At 40.1% G+C, this 23,663-nt stretch overlaps 1 protein-coding gene across 1 annotated transcript; it reads right to left on the minus strand.

Moving 5' to 3' along the window:
* Positions 1-11,245: 11,245 nt before the first annotated feature.
* On the minus strand, positions 11,246-18,331 carry LOC130409561 (uncharacterized). Its single transcript, XM_056733602.1, has 7 exons — positions 18,061-18,331; positions 17,736-17,958; positions 17,472-17,637; positions 17,007-17,091; positions 16,723-16,828; positions 11,546-11,712; positions 11,246-11,420 (listed from the first exon to the last, which is right to left on the minus strand). The coding sequence occupies exons 1-7, from the start codon at positions 18,324-18,326 to the stop codon at positions 11,246-11,248; spliced, it is 1,188 nt and encodes a 395-aa protein (XP_056589580.1). The 5' UTR covers positions 18,327-18,331.
* Positions 18,332-23,663: the final 5,332 nt, after the last annotated feature.

The raw sequence follows: 23,663 nt of genomic DNA on the forward strand, positions 1-23,663 counted from the left end.
AAACCACAAAATAATCACGACCGAGTGTGATCTTCAACACTAAAGTCCCGTGAATCCCAACAGTCGAAGCATGTAACTTTTACCGTGGCGGCGGGCGCGATGTTCAACATTAAAAAACAACCGTCAACTTACTAATACAATGAACTGTAGCTTCTCACATACCGCCTTCGCTCCTGGTGTGAACAAAAACTCTAAATAACATGAACAACTTCTGTCCTCAGGTGCTATAGCGACGGAGAATGTTTGAAATTACCTCGACGGCGCTGCCGAAACCCCCAGCAAGACTCCTTCGGTCCCCGCGGATGGAGGTTGAATCCGGGGTTACCAATATGAAACGCGAATGTAGATACCTCTATATAACGTTACCAGTATGACAGTTACCAAATTTGAAAAAAAAAAACGTAATAAGTCACTTACCACAGGTGTGAATCACACATTTCGCGAACTACCCAAATCTCGACTGTTGAAGATCATCCCGCCATTGTAGATTTAAAATTTACAGCAATATTCTGTACATTTGAGTTAATCCGTCACGTGACCCCAGAATGCATTGCACTTTACAGCAATATTCTGTATTATTTAAAAAACAGTCAGCTTCTGTAAAATAACGCTGTAGGTTTTACAGCAATTCGTTACAGTGAATTTAAGTGCAGCTTTTTGCTACAATAACATGGAACCTGTTAACTGTTAACTAGTGCACATTACTACTGTGAGAAAACGTATACAATTGGAAAACCCCTATATAACCATGAACAGAGGAACTTCAGAGGAACTGCATCAAAGTTTGATTTTATTAATTAGTTTTAGTATAATCTCAATCTTTGACAAATATATCAAAGGCATATTTTCAAAGAATGTTCTTTACATAGTGTAGAATGACTTTGTGTCAAAAACAGTAAATTACAAAAATGACTTTAGCAAGGCTTTAACGGGCAGAGTCATATGTTAGTTACAAATGTATATATATATATATTTATATATATATATATCAGCATCCTTCTGTCTCGAGAGTGATGGACTTTATATGGTCCTGCGTGATCAAAAATTGGAAAGAGGCAACTCTAATAAATGTTGAAGTTTATTGATCAGAAACAGCGCTGGGTTGTTTCAGACACAACGTCTCAAGCACAACAACTCAGCGGGGAGGGGTTACAACATATTTATAGTGTGTAAGTGAGAGGGTGCGTCTTCTTTCTTTTCCGTGGTCCACCCTGGTTTTGTCCAATCAATTTCTTCTTCTTTGTCTGCAACTTTTCTGCAAAACATCACATGACACGACACCCCCACACCCAACTTCTGCATAGCTAAGTACTCAGATAATGGTATGTGTGTGCGTGCACCTTTTTGTTCCACCTTTGGTTTGACCCTTTAATTTATTATCTGCACTCACATACCTAGAGGCACCAACTGCCTTCTGCTGCTTCCCCCAATCTTTGTACGCAAGGCTACACACACACACATATTATGTTCATCAAAACTGTAATAAAGAATAAAGATTTAAACATAATAAAACTTATTAAAAAATCCTTTAAGAGTCAATGAAGTATCTGGGCCTGGGTCAGTCAATTGTGGAACTGCAGTGCCTGCGTTGGCTAAACAGTCCAATATGAGAGCTGCAAAGTCTATTGCAGCTACTACAGGTGAAGCCTGAGACTGCTGCTGCGGGCACTGACTCTGCTTTGTGCCGTCTGCGCCGTCTTTTTTGCTGCGGTGATACTGTGGGAATATGTTTTTATATCATGACATTTATTACAGTGTTTTGATTATCATTTTATTAAATGGTTTTATTATTATGCTTTTATAAAAAAGAGTTGTTAGTTTAAATAAGATTTTATAGTGTCATAGATGTGAAACAGCTATATGCCTATTGATGTGCTTCGCAACAGGAATGTGTGTAAAAGAGGAGGCCAGACTGAGGTGGAGGCAGGAGAGTTAAGATGAGAGCAACTGATAAAATAACTTCTCCTCCAATCCACAGCAGAAGCAGAGAGTCCCTTAAGCTGGAATGCGTACTCAGTTCAACAAACACAAACACATGTACTATGATAGATGATAAGAGTGCCAGAGATGGGGGATCTAATATGCTGCTCCGCAGAAACTACAGAGATACTGGGTGGGGGATGTTGTGTATGTTCTTTTGCAGAAACTATGAAGGAAAAGAAGTCAGTGATTGGAGGAGAGGAGACAAAGAAGACTTCTGGGATTGGTGGAGGCAGGGGGGATCACGGCCCCCGGCAGAAGAGAGATCGGCGTGAAATAACAATAAATGCTGTGACCATGTGCTGTGGGGGTTGTTGTTCCTGGGAAGGACAGAGGAGTGTTGTCCAGCAACCCAGCGCTGTATTTTTGTTAATCTGATTAATAAACCTCAGTTTGATTAGAAATCGCCTTTCTCCAATTTTTGGACATGCAGGACATTTTTTAAAGTCCAACAATACTACTGACCAGCAGTATAAAAAACCCAAACTGTGCATTTAAAAAAATCTTTGACATTTATAAGTTTGTAACTCCTACGCCAGCTTGAACGATACGAAGGCATTCATTCGCATGATCTTAACATTAGTCCTTTCATTACATACCCTTTACTGATACAAATATGTCCAAGCATTTCATTCAATGGTCTTAAACAGCTAGCCCTCCAACAGATTTACTTTACAAATAACTGACAGTCATGAATTTAAATCTAATCTTACCTGCAATAATCAATAACACTAAAATTCGTCTTTCGGTTTTATTAAACCGTACGTTCAATAACCAAAAGCAGGAATAGTAAACATATTAAAATAGCAAGTAACTTGCCTTATCTTCCTCCATTCGTCTAAGGTTGTCCTCTGGGACACCCTGCTCTCTTAATGCTGAGATAAAGTCCATTTTGGGCAATTATTAGCCTACTTTTGTTATTGTGGCAACGTGTATGCAAAGGCGCTCAAAATGCGCGAAATTTTCGGCAAAAAAATGAGATGTCGGGATCACGAGAACACCACTTTTGTTGTGTCGAGATCACAAGAAAATTTAATCGTGATCACGAGAAAACAAATGGTAATTACGTGATCACGAGAAAATGATGTCGTGATCACGAGAAAACAAGAACGAAAAAATATTATAACGCATGGCCTCTTAGAACTTCCGTACAAAACAAACTAATAAATGCCATCAATGCCAGTTAAACTTTTATTTATTTGTAAGTGTAGAAATTCTCCATAAAAGGGAAGGAAGGAGCCGGGAACCGGAAGACATTTTAACAAAGATTTAATACAAATAATAACAGCAGGCGGCCCCTCACGGACGACCGCCGGCGAACAACACACACACACACACACACACACACAATGAGCGCACAACTGGCGCTCATTCAAAATTACTCACCGGACTCGAACCACGGTCTCGCCCCGCCTACTCTACTACAGTAAGCTTCTTTAAAAAAGTCTTCCCCTGTTTACCCGGTCTGCCATAAAAGCTTTACTCTTGTCTATCACATGTTTATTTGTATTTTTTGGTGTATAATTCCAATGTTTTACACTCATGTCTCTTCAATATATATATAAAAAATAAATTACAATTAAACAAGCAGTTTGCTGTCTTTATTGAACATTACAGTTTGTTTGGTCCGTTTTGTAACATGACTGCAATTAAAATTACAGCGCTATGCATAAATACATGCTGGACACCTTCCACACTTAATTTTAATTTATTTTAATTGCATAAGCATCCATATATTATTTAATAATCCCTGAAGTACTTCATTCAGTTATTTTCTCTCCTTGACAAGTTACAAACGCTGTTTACTGTTGTTAGCAGTTAGCACTAGGTATAAGAAGGGGCTCTGGCATAGATAAGTTACCACTTTTTAGTGAGATGGAAGGGTCTGTAATACTTCCAACTAGAGAAAGCGTAACAGGTAACAAAACCCATTGGCATCCATTTAAAAAACTAGCCTGTGTTTGTTGTGGCGAATCGGCCTTTCGGATGCTACATGATTTACACTTGTTTTTATTAAAAATGAGCTCATGGTTTAGCGATAATGAGCTACCCAGTGTCCTTGTTTGTATGCGATTTAATTAAAGTTCTCTACAAAAGTGTGTGGGGTGGGGTGTACGTCTTACTGTTTAAAGATATTTGGTGTGTGTGCAGATGTTCAAGTGTTCAGACTCATAACATTAGCTTTGATAAAATGAGCTTACTGTTTAGAGATACCAGCATCCTTGACTCTATGCGACAAACCAAACTTCCTTAATAAAAATTATGTGTGGTGTACGTGCAGTTAAGATAAGATGTTTGTTGTTCATGCAGGTTTTCAAGAGCTCATACTTGTACATGAGGCCCAATATTATTTCATAAGAATACATGAAACCTATAACCAACTAAATGTATCATTTTACATAAGAAAACATAATACTATAATAGAAAAAACACCATATAATCCCCCCTTTGAGGCTGACAAGCCTCACACTCCAATGAAATGGTACCCGTAAACAGGATATTATAGACTTATATAAATTGTAACATCCAAAACATCATGATCAATAGTGCTCAAATAGATTAATAAATTTGTGTGCATTCAGTGAATGATAAAATACTTAGGATAAAGTATTAAGTAAAATGAAATGATACGTAGGTTCAAATTATACTTAGGTTACAAGCAAGCAATATATATGTAAAAAAAAATTCTACCCTTCTGTAAATACTTTATAACATCAGTATTTCTGTTTTTAACCCTCTAATATACATCAGTTTCTTGACCTTTTTTAGTCAATAGTAGCATATGTGTGACTTTTCCATGCTACATTGTGATACAGCATAAACAATCATCTGACTGGAAACAGTGGCTGCAGCAGTTCGTTGAAATGACTTCATGATACATGGGCAAATGCATAACGTCAATATAATGCATTCAATAAAGCAAGCCGCAATTAACATCAAATTTTTCATGTTAGTAAACACACTTGTCATCCAGTCCCAATGTAGTCAGGTTCAAAGAGGGTGGAAGAAAGGAGGCGGGGTCAGCGTGGACTGGGAGACAAGAATTCCTTTTATTCGTAAGTCTCACAACAACAAGACGTTGCGTCAATGCACTCTGGCATGTAACTCAAAATAACACAATAGACTTCTTCGGTTTTCACTCGGAATACAGTCCGTATGGATCACCAGTGTGGCGGTTCAGCTCCCAGGTCTCCCAGTCCATCTCTCTCAAAATCTCCTTCGAATCTGCGAGCCTTTAAGCTGTCTCCTTACCAGTCACTGTAATGAGATGCAGGTGATCTTAATCTGCAATCGACCTACTTGCTTACCGTCTTTCCCGTGTCTCTCCTCCCCGGTACAGACGTCACTAAACCACGCTTCCTTGCCACACCCAATTAAATTCTTCTGAGTCAACCTCAGATTTGGTGAAAGTCTCAATCATTAAAGAGATGATCTTCTTTCCTTGCCGATGAGATGTTTATTCTTCTCTGGAATATAGGTGCCACAGGTTTCTCCAATTACTGGACAAAGTCCTACTTTCGCAGCATTTAACTGGTCCAAGACCAGGCGATTTTTGCAAAACTGTCATAGTCCACGTAGCTCCTCCTTGATGGCTTTCGTTAAAATGTTTGTTGTGTTCATAAATGACGTAAACTCAAATCTGGTGATCTCAACACCATTCATTAAAGAGCTGACTCCTAACATTGGACAAAAAGCAGCTGAGACTTTCTCCACCACAGTCCAGATGTGATGATTCTTTGGCACAGAGCTATCAGATAGGAAATCAAACAGTCCTCTTCATGTCAACATTTCATGTGGTATGATGATCACTCCAACATGTAACTTTATTAGGGAACACAGTCCTGTCCAGTTCCTCTGTATAAGTACACTCAGTACCCTCATCGACACTCAGATTTGGTTCCTGATTGCCAGGCTCTCCGGTTCCTGATTGCATCGCTGCCGGCGGCTAGTTTGTATCCTCTGACACTTGCTTCACCTCACATTTGTTCTTGGTCTTATTATTAGTGTATTTTACTATCGTTACATATCACTGTCGTTACATATCACTGTCGTTGCCGAATTATTTATAACTTTATATTTTAAACCTATATTCATTGAAACGTAACGCCGCTAGCATATTAGCGTGTTAGCTTGCCTTCTGTTTACATTGTGGAATATCATCTCCCCCTATTTGTCTTGTGTGCTAACTGTTTCTCTTTTTAAGTGTATATACTAAGACTCATCAAGCAACCTTGGTAAGTTAGGATTGCACTTCATACCCGGTGAGTTATGGCTTCTATTCCTATTGTTGTTACTTGCACCTCATGTCATATGTTTAGTTTAGCCTTCTCTGTCAGCGGCGAGGGTTTTACATGTGATAAATGCAGGGAAGTAGTTAGGCTGACGGAGAAGATTTTAGAATTAGAGTCTCGCATCCAATCTTTATTTGAGGATAGTAAGAGTGTAAGAACCGTAGAAAACACTTCGGATGCGAGCAATGTTAGCGCACACAGCTCGGTTCCGGTTGAAAATCCCCTGCAGCTGGGAAACTTTGTGACGGTGAGACGGCATAGTCGCAGGACAAAACATCACTCAACCGTTCCGATTAAAGTCTCGAACAGGTTTGCCCCGCTCAGTGACGCACCGACTGAGAAACCTGCTGAAAGTGCCCTAGTGATCGGTGATTCTATTGTCCGGAACGTTAACATAGAGACACCAGCCACCATAGTCAAATGTTTACCGGGAGCCAGAGCGCCTGACATCAAGTCAAATTTAAATGTGCTGGCTAAGGCTAATCGTAAATACAGTAAGATTGTTATTCATGTCGGCACAAATGATGTTAGACTCCGTCAATCGGAGATCACTAAAGATAATATTAAAGAGGTGTGTGAGCTCGCAAAAACGATGTCAGACACTGTAATATTCTCTGGCCCCCTTACTGCTTACCGTGGTGATGAGATTTATAGCAGATTATCATCACTAAATGGCTGGTTGTCTGAGTGGTGCCTGCAGAATAATATAGATTTTATAAATAACTGGAAGAGTTTTGAGGGCAGACCTGACCTGTTGAAACGAGATGGTCTCCATCCCTCCTGGGATGGGGTTTTCCTCCTCTCTAGAAATTTGGCACACAGTCTTAATAATGCTAAAGGCTGACTACCTAGGGCCCAGGTCAGGAAGGAGACAGAATGGCTTAACCAACTGTCTGCTTGCCGTCTCGCGTTACAGAATACACAAAATATACAACATGTAATAATCCCTTCTTACAAACAACATAAAATAGAGACTGTGTCTGTCCCCCGGATTAGCAAACATAAGATATTGCGTAAACCTCTTGAAAGTAATTTAATAAACGTTAAACAAATCAAACATGAACAAAATACAGATAATCAGCTGTTACGACTCGGATTGCTTAATATTAGATCTCTCTCAAATAAAGCACTTTTTGTTAACGATTTGATAACCGATCATAAAATAGACATGCTTTGTTTGACAGAAACATGGCTAAAGCCAGATGATTTTATTACTCTAAATGAATCCGTTCCCCATGATTATTACTATAAACACGAGCCTCGTCTAAAAGGTAGAGGGGGAGGTGTCGCTGCACTTTACAAGAATTCTTTTATTACCTCTCAGAAGTCTAATTTTAAGTACAGTTCTTTTGAAGTCATGGTACTTCACGTATCGACACCTATTACTAAGGACAAAACATTTTTAAAATTTATTCTAGCTATTGTATATAGGCCTCCAGGGCACCACACAGATTTTATTAAAGATTTTGGTGGGTTCTTATCAGAACTAGTACTGGCCGCAGATAGAGTCCTTGTCGTCGGTGACTTTAATATCCATGTAGACAATGATACAGATGCCTTGGGACTGGCTTTCAAAGACACTCTTAACTCCATGGGCGTTAGTCAACATGTGTCAGGACCCACTCACCTTCGTAATCATACTTTAGATTTAATACTTTCTTATGGTATAAATGTGGACGATGTTAAAATCGTTCAGCAGAGTGAAGATATTTCGGATCATTATCTGATATTATGTTTGCTTCAATGGCCTACGGCTGCAAATCAAACTCCTTGTTACAAATATGGTAGAACGATTACTTCAACTACCAAAGATGCGTTTCTCGATAATCTGCCTGAATTGTCTAAAATATCCAGCATGAGTAATAACGTTGACGATTTTGACACTACTATTGAAAATTTTAACTCTACTTTCTCGGAAATATTAGACACAGTTGCTCCTCTGCGTTTAAAGAAAATTAAAAATAGCAGCCCAACACCGTGGTATAATGAACACACTCAGACTCTAAAAAAAGCATCCCGTAAAATGGAGCGCAACTTTAAGAAAACGAATCTAGAGGTATTTCGTATAGCATGGAAGGATAGTACTCGAAATTACAGGAATGCAATAAAAACGTCTAGATCCGCCTACTTTTCAACACTAATAGAGGAAAACCATCACAACCCTAGGTTCTTATTTAACACCGTGGCTAAATTAACAAAAAATAAGTCGTCATCGACGTCAGATTCTGATTATCAGCATAACAGTGATGAATTTATGAACTACTTCACAAGTAAAATCCAAGATATAAGAGAAAAAATTATAACAATGCAACCTGTAGTGAAATCCGCTGAACAAACTAACTACAGCACCCCTAAGGAGAAATTGCAATTATTTTCTACAGTAGATCACGATGAACTGTCTAAAATCATTAAATCATCTAAATCATCAACATGCATGCTAGACCCTATACCTACAAAACTACTGAAAGAAATCCTCCCCGAAATTATAGATCCTCTTCTTAGTATTATTAACTCATCTCTGACATTAGGACATGTGCCTAAAGCATTTAAGGTGGCTGTTATAAGGCCTCTTTTAAAAAAAACCAAACTCGACCCTAAAGAACTAGGGAATTACAGGCCTATATCGAATTTACCTTTTATATCTAAAGTTCTGGAAAAAGTAGTTTCAACCCAATTATGCTCCTTCCTCCAAAGGAATGACATTAATGATGAATTCCAGTCTGGATTTCGAGCATGTCACAGTACAGAGACTGCTTTGATCAGAGTTACAAATGATCTGCTTTTAGCGTCTGACCGTGGCTGTATTTCGTTATTGGTGCTGCTAGACCTCAGTGCTGCATTTGACACCATTGACCACAGCATACTTCTACATAGACTCGAAAATTACGTCGGCATTAACGGAATAGCATTGAAATGGTTTAAGTCTTATTTATCCGACCGTTTTCAATTTGTAGCAATAAACAATGAGGTGTCCCGCAAATCACAAGTCCAGTACGGTGTACCACAGGGCTCAGTCTTGGGACCCCTGCTCTTCGCATTATACATGCTACCTCTAGGAGATATAATAAAGCGACACGGAATTAGCTTTCACTGTTATGCTGATGATACTCAACTTTATATTTCCTCGATGCCTCATGAAACCCAGCAGTTTCATCGAATAAAGGATTGCATAGTTGACTTAAAAATGTGGATGAGTAACAATTTTTTACTACTAAACTCGGACAAAACAGAATTGTTACTTACTGGACCGAAAACTGCTATGCGTAACAACCAAGAATACTGCTTAACGATTGACGGATGCTCCATAAAATCCTCGTCATCAGCTAAGAATCTTGGCGTTGTATTTGACAGTACTCTCTCATTTGAAAGCCATGTCGCAAACACCTGTAAAATTGCCTTTTTCCATCTTAAGAATATATCTAAATTACGTCATATGCTGTCACTGTCAGATGCAGAGAAATTAATTCATGCATTCATGACATCAAGACTAGATTACTGTAATGCACTTCTAGGTGGTTGCCCTGCGGGCCTATTACAAAAACTGCAACTGGTTCAAAACGCGGCAGCTCGAGTTCTTACACGTACAAAAAAGTATGAGCATATAACCCCGGTTCTGTCAACCTTGCACTGGTTACCTATAAAGCATCGCATTAACTTTAAGATCTTGCTTATTACCTATAAAGCCCTACATGGTCTAGCGCCGCAGTATTTGAATGAACTTCTATTGTATTACAGACCACCACGTACATTACGCTCTAAGGGGTCCTGTCAGTTGGTAATACCTAGAATTTCAAAATCAAGTGCAGGTGGTAGATCCTTTTCTTATCTAGCGCCTAAACTTTGGAATATTCTTCCCTGCACGGTCCGGGAGGCAGACACACTCTGTCAGTTTAAATCTAGACTAAAGACTCATCTTTTTAATCTTGCATACACTACACCTCCATAATATTAATCCTCAGAGGATTTAGGCTGCATTATTTAGATCAACCGGAACCAGGAACACATCCAACAACAAATGATGTACTTGTTGCATCAAAGAGTGCAGAACAGTACTCTACTCTCAGCCAGTCTTGTCTCTTTGTTCCAAGGTTACCGCAGGATGCAGTTCATGCCCAGACCTGATGGCAGAGCTGAGAATGGGAAGCGGTGACCTGACAAGTGCTAAGAGGATAGAGCTGGATAAAGGACGCGACAACTTTGTTTTTTTTCTACAACATTTCAAATGCTATTAGATTGTTAATGATAATCTTTAATTTTTATATTTTTATTAAGCCTTGTTGTGCAAGCACTGATGAGCTTGTGCAGAGGCAGCAGCTTTTGCCAGAGGGGAACTGGAATCCCCTGGTTGGGCCTGGGTTCCCCTGAGGTTTTTTTTCTCGATGGGAGTTTTGGGTTCCTCACCACCGTTTGCATATTGTTTTGCACTATCTGCCTGGCCGGGGGGGCTGCTTTAGAATTCATACTTGTATTAAATGTGTCTCATGTACAGCTGCTTTGTAACAATGAAAATTGTAAAAAGCGCTATATAAATAAAGTTGAGTTGAGTTGAGTACCCACACAGCCAGTAGCTGTCTTCAATGATTCCAGCGCCTCTTTCGTCCGGAACATCTATAGCATTTTGCTGCCCATTGCTCCTGTTCTGCACTTTTCTCAGACATCTCAGACATGCCTCTCCCCATAGATATGTGAACACTTTTGTCTCGTGGTTCTTCCCAAGTGATGATGTCTTGTAGACCTTACGTAACATATCAGATTCTCCATGAGTCATTTCAATTTCTTCACAGTTCTGATTAGCCCTCCAGTCCCCTCAATTGGTATTTTTGGGAGACATGGCACAAACATAGTAGTTCCTTTATATTCTTGCCGTTCGGTTCATCATTCTCCACCATATGTTCATTGCATGATGATTTTGAGGACCAGGGTGGTCCATCGATGTGTCTAAGGTAGCGCTGAATCCATCGTTGATCTATCTGTCATGGTTCTTCAAGGAAGACATAGCTGGAGAACCCAATTGCACTCAGGACCTCCGTACTCCTGGCTGCCCTCCGTTGCCTCTTCTTTTTCAGCTTTTGGAAGCCACAAAGGAGGACCCCGAAGACATTCTCCTCCACCGCTTGCCACGGAGACCAGTCTGTGGTGGTGGAGAGGCTGCAGAGGGTGGGGAGAGGCCCATGACCCCGATTTGTAGGGAACGACCCTCGGGGATGACGGCCAGCGGAGAAGGAGAGTATTACTCAACTGAGGCCCTGGGATACGGCCGATTCATGGCGTACCTGATCAGTTCGTTGAAGCCCAGCGGTCTCAGCATCTGCATCTCCTCCCGCGTCAGAGGATGGTTGAGGCCGCCATTGAACAGGACCATCTGCTCCTGCTCATCTTGGACCATCTCCCCTGCAGTCTCGAAGAAGCGATCCGCGAAGTCAAGCACGTCGCCGTATCCCTGACGAACATTGTACAGGCGACGGGCCTGACTTGCATGTCTCGCTTCTATGCCTGCAGGGTTCAACTTTGGCTAGTTCATTCTGTCATGGTTCTTCAAGGAAGACATGGCAGGAGAACCCAATTTCAGGCACAGGACAGACGTGAAGGGGTTAAACGGATATTTATTATACAAAAAACAAGACTATACAAAAAGGCAAAACAAAACCCACAATCGGGAAAACAGTACAGGATACATTTAACAGAACTCAGAAGACACAGACTCACTAAGCTAAGAAAACAAACACTAGAATATTAACACACTAACTAAACTAGACTTACAAGACACGGGGTACGGGTACGGGAACAAGGCAAGGCGAGGCAAGGCGAGGCGAGGCGAGGCAAGGCAAGGCAAGGCAAGGCAAGGCAAGGCAAGGCAAGGCAAGGCAAGGCAAGGCAAGGCAAGGCAGGACAAGAAACAGCTTGCAGTTTAAAACACGACAGCATACGAAAAAGAGCACAGGACAAAGAACACAAGGATGTTTTAAAGGGAAGACAAAACAGGATCATTAACGAGGAACAGGTGCTGGGGATTAAGCACTAAGGAGAGGCTGACGAGGAACGAGATGATGGGAACAAAGACGCAGACCGGAGAGAGAGAGAGTATGGCCAAATAGGTGCCAAAATAGTCTCTCTCCCACCACATAACTAAAGGCTATGCCATGGCTCCACAACAAAACAAGAATAAAACATGACATGAGTGGAACCATGACACTATCATTTGCTGCGAAATGTTGATCCTTTGCTCAGAACATAAGTGTAGTGTCACTCAGTTTGTCAAAGTTATTTATGGCGTCAATCATTGCATCAAGTTTCACAGTGTCATTTGGTGGAGTTCAATTCAGGGTAACATTGACCAGGTGTTTGCTAGTCGTGTCAGTAAATCTGGTTCTCTGGTAAGATAGTAGTTATTTTCTGTTGTAAAATAGGCATTCTATGTGGTCGTGAAGACTTGTCAAGATGCTTAGGTCTTTCGCGTTGCGTTGCCTTATGCATGCCCTGGCCCACACTCGAACTGGTCCAGATGAAAACCGTCTGGATGATGCTGTCTTCAGATTTAACAGCCAATGACCCTGTATCGTTGGCGCCACCACTTGCTGCTATTTAGATCAGGTTCTGCAGCTCACTTGGTTGGCAGCTTCTCATAATTCAGGAAGATACAGTGACAAATACACATATGTGCACCAGATGCACTTACGTAACTGTTTTGATTATATCAATAAAATAATAAATGAAATAATAATAGTGTTTGATTAAAGAGCACTAATGATTAATTGAAACATCAAACATTTATACGTGTTGATGTCAAAAAAACAAAGTCAATCTAACTACTTACCTAACAATGTCTAAGGTAATATTTAAAACTATTCCCAATAAAAGATTTTACAATTCCAAGCTCATCTCACTTGCTGTCCAAAAAACCATTAGTAATTCATGGGACACTTGTCTTTCTCATCGTTTTCCTCGTATTCGTTTAGAACAGCTAACATTTTCAGCATATTTTCTTCATTGTTGGAATACGTACTTAATTCCATTTTTAATGTCCTCTGTTTGTCTTTAGCTTTTACCACCATAGCTCTTATAGCTGGAAAAAGACAGCAAAATACTACAGAAAATATAGTAAATCCTATTGCTGCAAAAACTCCTATCTTAATCAGCCATGAAGTTCATAATCCAAAGATCGAGTCCAGCCATGTTCCAATTTCTTTGTCTGAGCCAACATTGGCTATCATTTCGTCTCTTAAGTTTCTCAATTTTTCCATTGCTTTTGTGAATGAACCATCAGGGACAGTGTTGTTTGGAATGTAGGTACAACAGTCCTCTCCAAACACTATGCATATGCCTCCTTTTTCTGCTAAAAGCCAATTCAGTGCTTGTGTATTTTGCCAGGCCATTTTACTTGTTGGTGCCAACTGTTCACCTATGGCATGAAGAGCCTCATTAGTGAAGTTAATTAATCTCTGCTGGTTATAATAAAGATAAATGATCCATTCCATGTTTTTGTTCTTCAAGATTTATCTAAAAATTGATTTGAAGCAAGCTTTAACTTCATGTCTAGCTTTCTACTCATTTGGGATATTTCTTGGTTGGCCAATTGCATCTAAATAGACATTATGATCAGTTTCATAGGCTCACTTTACTCTTCCTTTCACTGGTTCAGGTTTTAAGGCTTTATTTAGTTCCCAAGGAAACAGTAATATCCTTCAGCAATTTCACCCTCGCAATTTTCCAATTTTCAGACATTGTTGGTTCTTATCCCCACATACCCTAAAATAATCTGCTATGGGCGCACTCTGCTTTTCACATGGTAAGATTAATTGATATGTTAATGTTTAATTCCCACAATTTATGTTTTTAAATTGTCAGTTATTGTGGCTGAGGCAAACCTGTTATTCAAATACAGTTGTGTTCACAATTATTCAACCCCCAATGCTGTAAATGGTTTTAGGGAATTTAGTGTACATTTGTAATTGTATTCAGAATGAAATCCTACAAGGACTTCTTAAAGAACCATATGCAACTAAAATGACATCAATTAGTTTTGTAATACAGTAGTAAATGTTTCTTTTGTGAATTCTTCATTGACATAATTATTCAACCCCTTAAAGACTACCACTCTGAAGAACAGAGGTTCAATGAAGTGTTTTCAATCAGGTATTGAAAACACCTGTGGATATCAGGGAGCAGCAATAAAGCCTAATAAGCTTCAATTAGGCAGCTTTAAAATTACTGTGATACTCAGCTCCTTCTAGACATTTACTGGTGTGGTTACAAACATGGTGAGGTCAAGAGAATGGTCCAGGAAGACAAGAGAACAGGTGATTACTCTTCACAGGAAGGGCAATGGCTATAAGAAGATTGCAAAGATGTTAAACATACCAAGAGACACCATAGGAAGCATCATTCGCAAATTCAAGGCAAAGGGCACTGTTGAAATGCTACCTGGTCGTGGCAGAAAGAAGATGCTGACTTCGACTGCTGTGCGCTACCTGAAGCGTAGAGTGGAGAAAAGTCCCCGTGTAACTGCTGAGGAACTGAGAAAAGATTTGTCAGATGTGGGTACTGAAGTTTCTGCTCAGACAATACTGCGTAATGAAGGCCTCCATGCCAGAACTCCCAGGCGCACCCCCTTGCTGTCCCCAAAGAATAAGAAGAGTCGACTGCAGTATGCCAAAAGTCATGTGGACAAACCACAGAAGTTTTGGGATAGTGTTCTGTTGACTGATGAAACAAAATTAGAACTGTTTGGGCCCATGGATCAACGCTATGTTTGGAGGAGGAAGAACAAGGCCTATGAAGAAAAGAACACCTTGCCCACTGTGAAGCATGGCGGGGGGTCAATCATGCGTTGGGGCTGTTTTGCTTCTGCAGGTACTGGGAAGCTTCAGCGTGTGCAAGGTACCATGAATTCTCTTCAGTACCAGGACATATTGGATGAAAATGTGATGCAGTCCGTCACAAACCTGAGGCTTGGAAGACGTTGGACCTTTCAACAGGACAATGATCACAAGCATACCTCCAAGTCCACTAGAGCATGGTTGCAGATTAAAGGCTGGAACATTTTGAAGTGGCCATCGCAGTCACCAGACTTAAATCCGATTTAGAACCTCTGGTGGGACTTAAAGAAAGCAGTTGCAGTGCGCAAGCCTAAGAATGTGACTGAACTGGAGGCTTTTGCCCGTGATGAATGGGCGAAGATACCCGTAGATCGCTGCAAGACACTTGTGTAAAGCTATGCTTCACGTTTAAAAGCTGTTATAACTGTAAAACGATGTTGTACAAAGTACTAAGCTTGAATGTCACTTGGGGGTTGAATAAAACTGATAATGATGTGAGCTCAGAAAAGACATTTGTGGTTATTTCATTATAAATGTTATGTTATATTTGTCTGACCTACACGTGCCTCTTTGATTTAATTGTAAGCAGGATGACTGAATTATCATAATCAATGTCAAACCGACCAAAACAATCAATTTCAGTGGGGGTTGAATAATTTTGAACACAACTGTAAGATTATAATAGAATTAATGCATAATGCTTAATATTCACAAAAGAAACATTTACTACTGTATTACAAAACTAATTGATGTCATTTTAGTTGCATATGGTTCTTTAAGAAGTCCTTGTAGGATTTCATTCTGAATACAATTACAAATGTACACTAAATTCCCTAAAACCATTTACAGCATTGGGGGTTGAATAATTTTGAACACAACTGTAAGTAGCGTATCCTAAAGGCTGGTACAATCAAATTTTTTCAATATGTCCCAGACCAAAATGTACAGTTTTAACTTTAAGGTGTAAGCGTACACCTGAAAAGACAGTACAGCCAAGTTCACCTCAAAAGCATCTTTGTCTTGGCTCTCTGTCTCTGGTTCCTGTGCTGACACTGATGGTGTTTGTCTGTCAGGAGAAGGTCTGCCGGTTGTCCTCTGAGCTGTAGACACCTGGTTTATTTCGGGAAAGACATAACTAGTAAACTAGAAATATCTTTGAAGAAATTGGTTTTACTAAAGTATCCAAATGTGCTTCATGTTACAACTGCTTTTTTAAAATGGAATGGCTTGTTGATGGCGGTAAGATAGACTCCTTCTTTGCTTTTGCTGCCTCCACTTCTCCTTTAAAATACGGTGCTCCTACAAAATGAAATTTATTATATATTTAAATTATATTTATTTTATTTGTATGGTAGTGACATTCTTCAACATTTGTACATATTATTTGTACATATATTTGTACAACTTGATATATACTGTATGTTAGAAATATATACTTTTTATTTAAACTAAAATACCAAAATTTGTTTGTTTAGAGTGTGTTTACTTTGCTAATGTATATCTTTCTCTGGGGCGATGCATCTTAGACTTCTCATACCAAAGGAGCAATTTCTCACGTGTCTGCGATATGTAAAATATTAACATTTTTCGACACATAACACTTACATATATTTAAGTACAATAGACTGTTATACCTTTCGTTTAGTGATACGTCCCGCATCATTAAATTCTCTCAGAAGTGCAGTGTGGGTGTCTTTACAGGTCATTATGAAGTCATCAAGTCTGTTCAGTCGTCTGCCTCTAAAGCGAATTTTCTTCAAGTCCCACTGACTTTTTTCCATAATTCCTTGACTCTTCTTGTCTTGTGTGAAATTCTGATAAGAAAAATAAAAAGGGTTTACAGTACAGTACAGATTGAAGTTATAGGTTCAAACATTTAAACACTAGAATGCATATACTTATCCAAATTATATCACACCTGGCATTTTTTTTTTTTGAAATTTTGGAAAATTTCTTTGAGAAAAGCTGGTATGGGGGTCCTTCACCATGCCTGCCCAGGTCCCCTGAACATTAGGTTTACAACTTATTTGGTTTAATAATCTGCATCCATCATGTGCTACACCATATCTGTGTAGAACTTAAAACAACACCACATCAAGCAAGTTTTTAACTTTAGCTTTACAGATGTAAAAGCAGAGAAAAGGGTAGGAGACCTTAACCTTAAAAAATTACTTTGCATAACAAAACAAATAAATATATTATTAAATAATATATTTACCATTTGCCTGGAAGCAAGCATTTTAATAACTGACTCAAGCTCCTAGTATTTGTCCATACATGTCAATGGGCAAGTAATACTTTACCCTAAATTATTGTGAATAAGTAAATATATGTTTAAGTCTTTCCCTGAGTGACTCTTTTAATCACAAAAAGTGTAACTGACCCAGCATCATGCTTGTCCATAGAGCTGCATGACTCAAGAAGTGTGCAGCCAATGAGGAGATGAATGTCTCAGTATAGTACACATTAGGATCCCCTTGGTTGTTGAGGGGTGCAGTGCCTATGACCTCCATGAAATGCCTGTGAAAAGGCGTTTGACTGAAGGTGTCCTAAAATTTGACATTTACATGATGTTTACATTAGTGGTTCTAACCAGGTTAGCAGAAAACATTATTTCAAGACATGTTTTAATGTGTTTACAGTTTACCTCAAGGTCCTCAGAAACTATGCTGTTGTCATCAACCACTGACTCTCCTACAGTGGTCAACAAAGCCTGAATGTTGTTGAAGTGTTTTTCAACATTTTCTGAGCTGCATGGGCTTGAGAAGATGACAGTGCAGCTCAGGAGCATATCATCAAACTCAGCAATGGACCTTGCTGTGGTCAGAAGTCCAAAAATATGCATGGCCAGCTTGTAGTTTTTTGGTGCACTGAAAGACAAAAAAATTAAAACTTTCATCATAAGTCATCATAAATGATGTATTGTCCTTAATATGGTTATGTACTTTAAAAAAAAGTGAGATTTTACTTACTGCTTTTTGCACAGGGATTTAGCATTTTTCATGATATGACTAAGACAGCGGTGGAGTATAGGCAGATCAAAGTCTTCAGCAGTGCCTTTCCCTGTCAGAATTCTAAAATAACTTTGGAGCAAGGCATTGAGGTTGGTTTGGCAGAAGATGAGTGAAATGGCATGCATGAGCACGAAGGATCCATCACATATGATCATAAGTGGACGGATGTTTTTGTGACCATATTGCTTGGCATGATCTGTTTGGAAAGCACTCAGAAAATACATAATTGATGAGGTTGTGTGGTCACAGGTCACATAGGTAGCTGCTGGAAAAGGAGAGGAACCCTTATTTGGGTTTCTGACCACTAGCTCATATATGTAAAAAGGACCTGTGCTGTCTTTACTTTTCTTCACAATGCTTCCTGTTGCGTCAAGATACACAATATCGCATTTAGATCTTTGGTGGAATATGTCAATGCTTTTCTTGGACCAAAGCATGTGACGGTGGTACGCCCAGTGCATGTCAACTATTCAACTATTTAACCTTGTTCGAGCGCCAGACAGTATTTGGCCTGTCAACCAATATGAAGACAACAAATGAAAAAAAAATATGCTGTTTCAGTCAGACAAATTTACCATTCGTAAGCCATTCTGGATGAATAAATCATGAGAATTTTTTATATTTCTGACAAAAACAACCAAACGAATAAACAATATATATATATGTTTAAACAATATGTACACTTTCAATAGATAAATACTTATATATATAAACAATTCAAAACATAGCAAATAATTTTCACCAATAAAGTTACAGAGGATGCTTACTGCAACACAATCAATAACCCCCCCAAAATAAACAACAGATAAACGTCAAACTCAAAACATTCAAGAAATCAATTCACAAAAATATTTAATTTACTTGTAGAAGAAAAACGAAATGCAAGGCGCAAGGTTCACTCGGAGTGATTAAACCAAGGAGAGTTTGGGGAGCGAGTACGTAGATGTATGTGTGTGTGAGCTTTACCAAACAACCATGAATAGGGGGAGTATTTGCGGCAAGGTGCATCTCAAGGTAGCAAGCAGTGTGGAACCTCCCGAACTTCAAGGCAAGGATAATACAGCACTTTCTCAACTGCAGCCGGCGTAACCCCAATTGAAGACACCACTCCGACCCAAAACAGAGCTCACTGACATGCTGATCTGTAGCCCTCCACGAGCCGTGTATTCCACTCCCACTGATTTTATCTCGCTTGCTATATCCTCGATTGTCCTTTTTTTTTCTCGTACTTCCCACACATCCGCTATGCCCTTTCACTCTCCACACAACTCTTCAGGTTCTGCTTTCTAATAGCGTCACTTGTTTCCCCTGGAAATACGCTCCACTTCCTTTCATACCGGGTCTCATCCTCGTACTTTAGACGCCATTATCCCTTTTTCCCCCTTCCGCTACAGCTTTATCTAATTTCCTTAATTACGATAACCTTACACGGGCATGGGAGGTGCAATGTTCCGGTCTGCCACACTCCCCCCCACTGGGAGAAAAACAACCCATGGTTGGCAACAAAGTTAAGGTTTATATGTTATATAGATTACTAGAAACCCAAGAATTCTTCCTCTTCGTCAGAATTTTGCTCAAAAATCTTTAAGAGTTTCGTCTTGTGTAGTGTTTCCAACTCCTCTGCCGTTGGGTAACACGGTTTCAAATTACAAACGTGCGCTGTTCGGACATCTTCCCCTGTGACTTCCAGCGCAATGTGATAATTCAGAGGTCCTAATCTATTCAACACTCTGTAAGGACCTTTCCACTTTGGGGCTAATTTTGCACTGAAATGATGCTGTGCACTAGATTGTGGAAAGTTTTTCAACCAAACTCTGTCTTTTTCCTTAAAAGATACTTCACGTCGGGTTTTGTTGTAGCTTCTTAGTTGTCGTTTTCTTGCTTTCTTGCAGCATTCTTCCGCTTTCATCTTTAGCTGGGCTATGTGATTAACCACATCATAAGCTTGATTGGACGGTGAAAGGCTTTTACACTGAAACAGTTTGTCCAAGGGTCCTTGTAGTTTCCTGCCCAACTGGAGCTCTGCAGGTGACATTCCCGTGCTTTCCTGTACAGCAGAGTTGAGTGCGAATCTGAGCTCAGGCAAGTATTGGTCCCATTTTTTGTGGTTGTCGTCCACATATGAGGCGATCATACATTTCAAAGTGCGATTGACCCTTTCTGTCATGTTTGTCTGTGGGTGATATGCCATTGTCATTTTCCGGATATCACTCCACTTCGCACATAGTTCTTTGAATATGGAGGAAATAAACTGACTCCCACGATCAGATAAGATGTAATCTGGTACCCCGTATCGGGTGAGGATTTCAGTCCGGAGAATTGTAGATATTGTCTGTGCATTTGCATTTCTCATTGGAAAGAACTCAACCCATCTGGAAAAATAATCTACAAAGACTAAAAGGTATTCATGTCGTCGTGTGCTGCAAGGTAGGGGTCCCATGATATCCACTCCCATCATTGTGTTAGGTTGTGTAACTGTAATTTGCTGCAATTTTCTCGCTGGTTTCTGGTTTTCATAATTTAGCTTTTGGCATTTTTCACAGCTCTTGACATGATGTTTTACATCTCTCCACATTCCAGGCCAGAACACAACATCCTGTAGGCGCTTGTAAGTCTTGAAGATACCTGCATGACCACTTAAGGGGTTTGAGTGATAGTACTGAAGAACAAAGGGCATGAGACTACTCGGAAGATAAGCTCTATACTGGATTTGTCCATTTGCCAAGTGAGTTTTCCGATATAGTTTGTCCTCTATGACTTCATATTTATCTTTCACGGATGTGTTCTCTTGAGCCAGAGATTCATATAACTTTATGATCTCGGAGTCTTTATGTTGTTCTTCCCAGATTGTGTCAGCGGTGATTGGCAAGTCATCAGTGTCCTTTCCTTTGCAATATAGGCTGCAACCTGGCTGGCTAGGTACTCTGGAAAGCGCGTCTGGTGCTACATTTAGTTTTCCTTTTCTGTACTAAATGATGAAATCAAATCTTTGTAACCGTAGGGCCCATCTGAGAAGGCGGCTAGATGTCTTCGGGGAACTCATCACCCACTGCAGAGCCATGTGATCTGTGACGACGGTGAACATCTTGTGTTCCAAGTAATGTTGCCACTTTTCAAGTGCCCATATGACTCCGAGGCACTCCTTTTCTGTAGCCGTATAATTCACTTCAGCTTTATTCAGTGCACGACTTGCACAAGCAATAACCACTTCCATTCCTCTATCTTTTCCTTGTGTCAACACCGCTCCGAGCCCTGTGTCACTGGCATCCGTGTACACCGTGAAAGGTAGTTGTAAGTTTGGGTGCGCCAGGATGGGTGGTGATGTAAGGTGCTCTTTTAATTTGTTGAAGGCTTCTTGACATTGGGCAGTCCATTGAAAAGAATGTCCTTTCTTCTTCAACGCATTAATGGGTTCAGAAATCTTTGAAAAAGCTGGTACAAACCTGTGGTACCAGCTGGCTAGTCCCAGGAAGCGCTGTACCTCTTTAACATTTCTTGGCGCTGGGTAGGTTCTGATGGCTTCAACCTTGCTGGTGTCTGCCGTAATTCCCCTGACGTTCACGACATGTCCCAGAAAAGTAATCTCTTCAAGGCAGAATGTGCTTTTTTTCAGGTTGATGGTCAGTCCAGCATCCTGTAATTTTCCCAGAACAGATTGTAGGTCTTTGAAGTGCTGAGTCACGGATGGAGAGTAGATAATAATATCATCAATGTAGACAAAACAGATTATTCCTCTCAATTCTCCTGGTACAGTCTCCATTAGCCTTTGGAATGTAGCTGGGGCATTTTTCAGTCCAAAAGGCATTACATTAAAATGATAGAGTCCCGACGAGGTGATGAATGCGGTCTTTGGTTTGCTCTGGGGGTCCATAGCTACTTGCCAGTAACCACTGTTGAGGTCCACCGAAGAGAAGATTGCGGCACCCGAGAGAGACTCTAATATCTCTGTGATGTTTGGGAGTGGATATCCATCATTCTCTGTGACTGCATTAAGCTTCCGGTAATCCACACAAAATCTGAAACTACCGTCCTTTTTAGGGACCAAGACTACAGGGGATGACCAACCAGAGTGTGATGGTTCAACAATTCCTGCATTCAGCATCTCTTCCAGCTGCTTTTTTACTACAGACTGTTTGAGCGGGGACATGCGGTAAGGGCGTTGTTTGATAGGTACTTGATGCTGTGTATAAATGTAATGTTCAAGGACATCTGTACGTCCTGGCTGAGGAGTACACACTTGGGTGTTAGTTTCCAGGATGGTCCTTAGTTTTGACTTGTCATAAGGGTTCAGATGTGCTTCATTTACTGCATTGTCAATAAAAGTTTGTAGGTCGGTATCACCAGGTGCTGATAAGAATACAGACTGTGGTGGAGGAACAGAACTCAGTAGTGAGATGGTTTGATTCAAGATCTCCACAGAATGCTTCGGTTTTTGTTGTATGCTACTGTGGTCAGGTATGCTTGCATTTCCAGGCTGAAATGGGTATTCTACTTCTGGGGTGGCTTTGAATGAATATTTGTTGTCACATACATAGATTTGTAAGCCAGTGAAGAAAATGAAATCCAGTCCCAAAACTAAAGCATAAGCAAATGCTTGAGGGGAAAGAATCACAACAGGCAGGGTAACGGTTTTCTTGTGAAGAATAATTTTCAAATGGACCCATCCTAACGGAAATTCTGCTTTCCCGTTTGCTAGGTAAAGTGGTCCTAAGTTCCAAGGTAGCAATTCTCCTTGCCTGTAAAGTTTTCTCCACATATTTTCGTGAATCATGGTATAGCTTGCTCCTGTACCCAGAATAGCTTTTCCTGACCAACTGTCAATACTGACAGGGAGAATTAACTGTTGTGGTATAACATCATTACTTAAAGCCGACTTTTTGAAAGGTGAACTTTTTAGCTTCTTGTATGTAGTTTTGTTTGTCATTGTAGCTGTTACAGAGTTGTTTGTTGCTTGACCTGCAGCAGGCTTACGAGACTGAAATGACCTTTGTTGATTAGATGGCAGCTGCAGTTTTCCTTGTTTATGGGAGAATGAAGGGACATATTGTGGGCATTGACCCGGCGAGTGCTGTCCTTTACATCTCCAACATTGCACTAGAAGTTTATCAGAGGATTTGTTAGCTGTGAGTTTGTGTGACACATCGAAGACTTGCTTTGGAACAGTCAATTTTTCATATTGTAACTGATTATCATGGTCCTTTTTCAACTGTTGTCCCAACTTAATTAGTTCCTCAACTGTGTCCACCCGAGCACGTAGTTTGCTCGCGAGGTAAGGCATTACACTTTTAAGAATCATTTTTACAATATCTTTCTCTGTTAACGAAGGCTTCCATCTTTTGCAGAGAGCTCGATATGTAAAAGCGAAATCTCTAATGGTTTCTCTTTCTCCTTGGGTTCTGGTACGGACTCTTTCAGCCAATTCCTCCTCGTACTCTTCCGAGAGAAAGGCTGAAAGAAAAGCAGTCTCAAACTCCTTCCATGTCTTTATAGAGGAGCGAGCAACCTCCCACCAGTCACGGGATGTCCCATGCAGTACACTGCGGAAAGTGGCCAACAAGTCA

Source organism: Triplophysa dalaica, chromosome 20 (assembly GCF_015846415.1).
Source record: "Triplophysa dalaica isolate WHDGS20190420 chromosome 20, ASM1584641v1, whole genome shotgun sequence".
Lineage (NCBI taxonomy): Eukaryota > Metazoa > Chordata > Actinopteri > Cypriniformes > Nemacheilidae > Triplophysa > Triplophysa dalaica.